Below are 3,210 nucleotides of genomic sequence, written 5' to 3' on the forward strand. Positions count from 1 at the left end.
AGGTGGATCTCTGTGAGTTCGAGGCCAGCCTGGTCTACAAGAGCTAGTTCCAGGACAGGCTCCAAAGCTACAGAGAAACCCTGTCTCGGAAAAAAAGAAAACAAAAAAACAAAAAAACAAACCTTCCATGAGGATCTCAATTACTTCATTCACATTGAAGCTCAGCTCGTCCACATCTTGGCCTATGTATTGGTACAGTGCCCGGCACCTTGGGCCATGGATGCGTGGTTGGGGCTTGGGCCGACCCACACCTGGCACCGGTCTCTGCCCTGTGCTCCGCTTCCTTTGCATGCTGTGGAGACAGTGTGGGTTTCATCACAGCCCGGATAGATACTCCTTTATCCCTTAGCCACCTCCTGGGGCTGTGCCCCCCACCTGTCCCCACCTACCCTGCCACACCCTGGTCAGGCACATTGAGGAATTCTGTGTTGTGCTCTGAAGGTGGCCGTGCCCGGGGACGTCTGCTGGCTCCTAGGGTTGAGGATGGAGGGCCTCGGGGAGGCCTCTGGGAACTCCTTCCAGATGTGATCTCCACGGGTAAGGGCCCCGCCCGGGAAGAAGGTGGTACCCCATTTCGATTCATGCCTATGGTGGAAACAAAGACAGAGATATCTGTCATGAGTGGCTGTGAACATTTGAGGAGTTGGTGCTGAGATCTGAGCCCGACAGAAGATGCAGCCACTCTCAACTCAGTATGGTAGAACTGTGTCTGAGGACCAGGAGTGGGGATGCTCGCCTTTAACCCCAGCACCTGGGGAAGAAGAGGCAGGTGGTCCTACCAGCCGGGACCACATAGAGTGTCCCTGTCTCAAAAACAAGAACATGGTGATGCCTTTAACCCCAGCACTCAGGAGGCAGAGGCAGAGGCAAGTGGATCTCTGAGGTCAAGGCCAGCCTGGTCTACAGAGTGAGCACCAGGACAGCCAGGGCTGCACAGAGCAACCCTGTCTCAATAAACCAAAACCAAACCAAACCAAAACAAAAAACAGAAAGAAAAACCAAACCACCAAAACAAACAAAAAGAAAAGGACAGAGTCTGCATGAGGGACCCCAGAGGCAGGAGGCTCTATAGGGAGCTTTACAAGCTGCTGGGGTAAACAGAAGGGCGTTTGTGCGTGGCTTTATGTATTTATTGCTGGTGTATGTGTGGGGTGCATGCATGGTACACACTTGATGAAGACTTGGGAGTTTCTTTCTTCCTTCCTCTTCCTTCTCCCTTACTTTTTCCTACTCCCCTCCTTTCTTCTCTCCATCTCTTCCTCCTCACCACCTCTCCCTTCTCCTTTGATTTATGGTTTCACTGTGTAGCTGTGGCACTGGCTGTGTAGACCAGGCTGGCCTTGAACTTTCAGAGATCCACCTGCCTTCGCCTCCTGAGTCCTGGAATTAAAGGTGTTCACCACCACACCCAGCCCAAATCTTTTTTCTTTTTTTCTTTCTTTCTTTCTTTCTTTCTTTCTTTCTTTCTTTCTTTCTTTCTTTCTTTCTTTCTTTATCTATCTATCTATCTATCTATCTATCTATCTATCTATCTATCTATCCATCCATCTTTTTTGGGAGGGAGGTTTCAGTAGCTGTGGAGCCAGTCCTGTAGACCAGGCTGGCCTCAAACCCAGAGATCCTCCTGCCTCTGCCTCCCACTTGCTGGTGTTAAATAAAGATGTTCACCACCACTGCCCAGCTCTCCTATCTGTTTTTGAGACAGGGTCTCAACGTTCCTGTGCAGTTGACAGACCCAGATTTACATGTCTTTCTGCATGCTAAGCAAGCATTCTACCTCTAGGGTGTAGGTAATGTGGGGATTTGGGTGCCAAGTCTAGAGGCAAGAATAAATATGATGAGTTGGCTAAATTAAACGTAGTTTCCAGGCTAGGATTGTGCCGGATGGTATGAGAGGTCAGATCTTAGAAATATTCCCGATTATGCCTCTTGTAGATGGAAGAGCTATAGTGAGTTGAGTCATTGTTGTTAGATTCTGACGTCCACAAAAGGCAGCGTAAATCACTAAGTCCTCACCTCTGGGGGGCCCAGGAGCTGCTCGAGTAGGGGCCTGCGCTGACCTTCGAGGTCTTCCCTGGGCTAACCCCTTCCGCGTAGGCTCTGAAAAGAGAAAGACAGCAGAGACAGATTTGAGCACGCCTCTGCTCATACTCATCGGTTCTCCCACGTTCGTTGCTGGTGGAGATTCCACCCTTTCTGAACCTTCCCCTCACCCTCCTTATTCTTTGAGCTCTCTCACTTCAGGACACGCCCCACCATCTGTTGAGAGCTTAGGGTTGCTTCTATGGCCGCGACCCTTCACGTTTCCTCTCATTGGTCATTTCCCTAAGGCGGGTTATCTTCTTTTGTACCTTGACCCTTGAGACCCTGGCCTCTCTAGACCAGCCTAACTAGCTCCACCCCCACAAAGTCTTCATCAGCCTCGCCCCGCCTCGCCCCCACCATGTCCACCTCTGCTTCCCGCGGACTTACTGGTGCTCTTAGGCAGACCGTCCCCAATGCTGACAGTGAGAGCTCGGCCCCCAGCTTTGAGCACAGCCAAGTCTCCTATCCCGCGGGAGAAGGTGACGTTGCGGGTACTGCCTCCACCCCAGCCTTCCTTCTTCACCCGGAACTGTAGTCTAGGGGAGAGAAGGGTATTTGGGGGCGCCAGCTGGGGTTCCTCTTCCACACCCAACCCGTGCCAGGGTCCCTGCGGTAGGCAGGGGGCACCGCACATAGACCAGGTAGAGAGTGGTGCTCGAATTGGCTGTGGGTTGAGGAGCATACGTGTCGCTGAAGGTGAGGGGCAGGGGCCTGCGTGCGGCCTCTTCAAAGCGCTTGCACAGAAGGCTGACGAACTCGGTCTTGAAGATGCTTTCTAAGAAACTGTCGGCAGCCTCTTCCTGAAGGATGAAGAAGTCATCCTGTCTGGTGCTGGCGGAGAGGCAGGAGAGCGAAGAGTGAGGGTACAGGAAAACAAGTGGGGTCCAACCTCTGAGGATCAAATTGGGGGAAGGGAGAAGGAAGAGCCCCAGAGGTGGTAACTGGGAAGGACCAGAGGTCAGATAGAAAGAGGGACAGAAATTGTCTCCACATAAAGATCACGAAAGTAGCCGGGCGATGGTGGCGCATGCCTTTAATCCCAGCACTCGGGAGGCAGAGGCAGGCGGATCTCTGTGAGTTCGAGACCAGCCTGGTACCCACTTTCAATTTGTTTTCCCACGTGAA

The 3,210-nt window shown here is 52.2% G+C and overlaps 1 protein-coding gene across 1 annotated transcript in view; it reads right to left on the bottom strand.

The window, feature by feature from the left end:
* LOC101980514 (A disintegrin and metalloproteinase with thrombospondin motifs 10) overlaps positions 1–3,210 on the bottom strand; it is an 89,098-nt gene that overhangs the window by 3,943 nt on the left and 81,945 nt on the right. Inside the window, exons 45-49 of the mRNA XM_026778300.1 lie at positions 2,770–2,916; positions 2,473–2,621; positions 2,017–2,100; positions 390–585; positions 123–292 (exon numbers count right to left, since the gene is read on the bottom strand). Of these exons, the coding sequence (XP_026634101.1) occupies positions 123–292; positions 390–585; positions 2,017–2,100; positions 2,473–2,621; positions 2,770–2,916 (746 nt within the window). The remainder of the gene's footprint in view (positions 1–122; positions 293–389; positions 586–2,016; positions 2,101–2,472; positions 2,622–2,769; positions 2,917–3,210) is intronic.

Source organism: Microtus ochrogaster, unplaced genomic scaffold (genome assembly GCF_000317375.1).
Source record: "Microtus ochrogaster isolate Prairie Vole_2 unplaced genomic scaffold, MicOch1.0 UNK124, whole genome shotgun sequence".
Taxonomy (NCBI): domain Eukaryota; kingdom Metazoa; phylum Chordata; class Mammalia; order Rodentia; family Cricetidae; genus Microtus; species Microtus ochrogaster.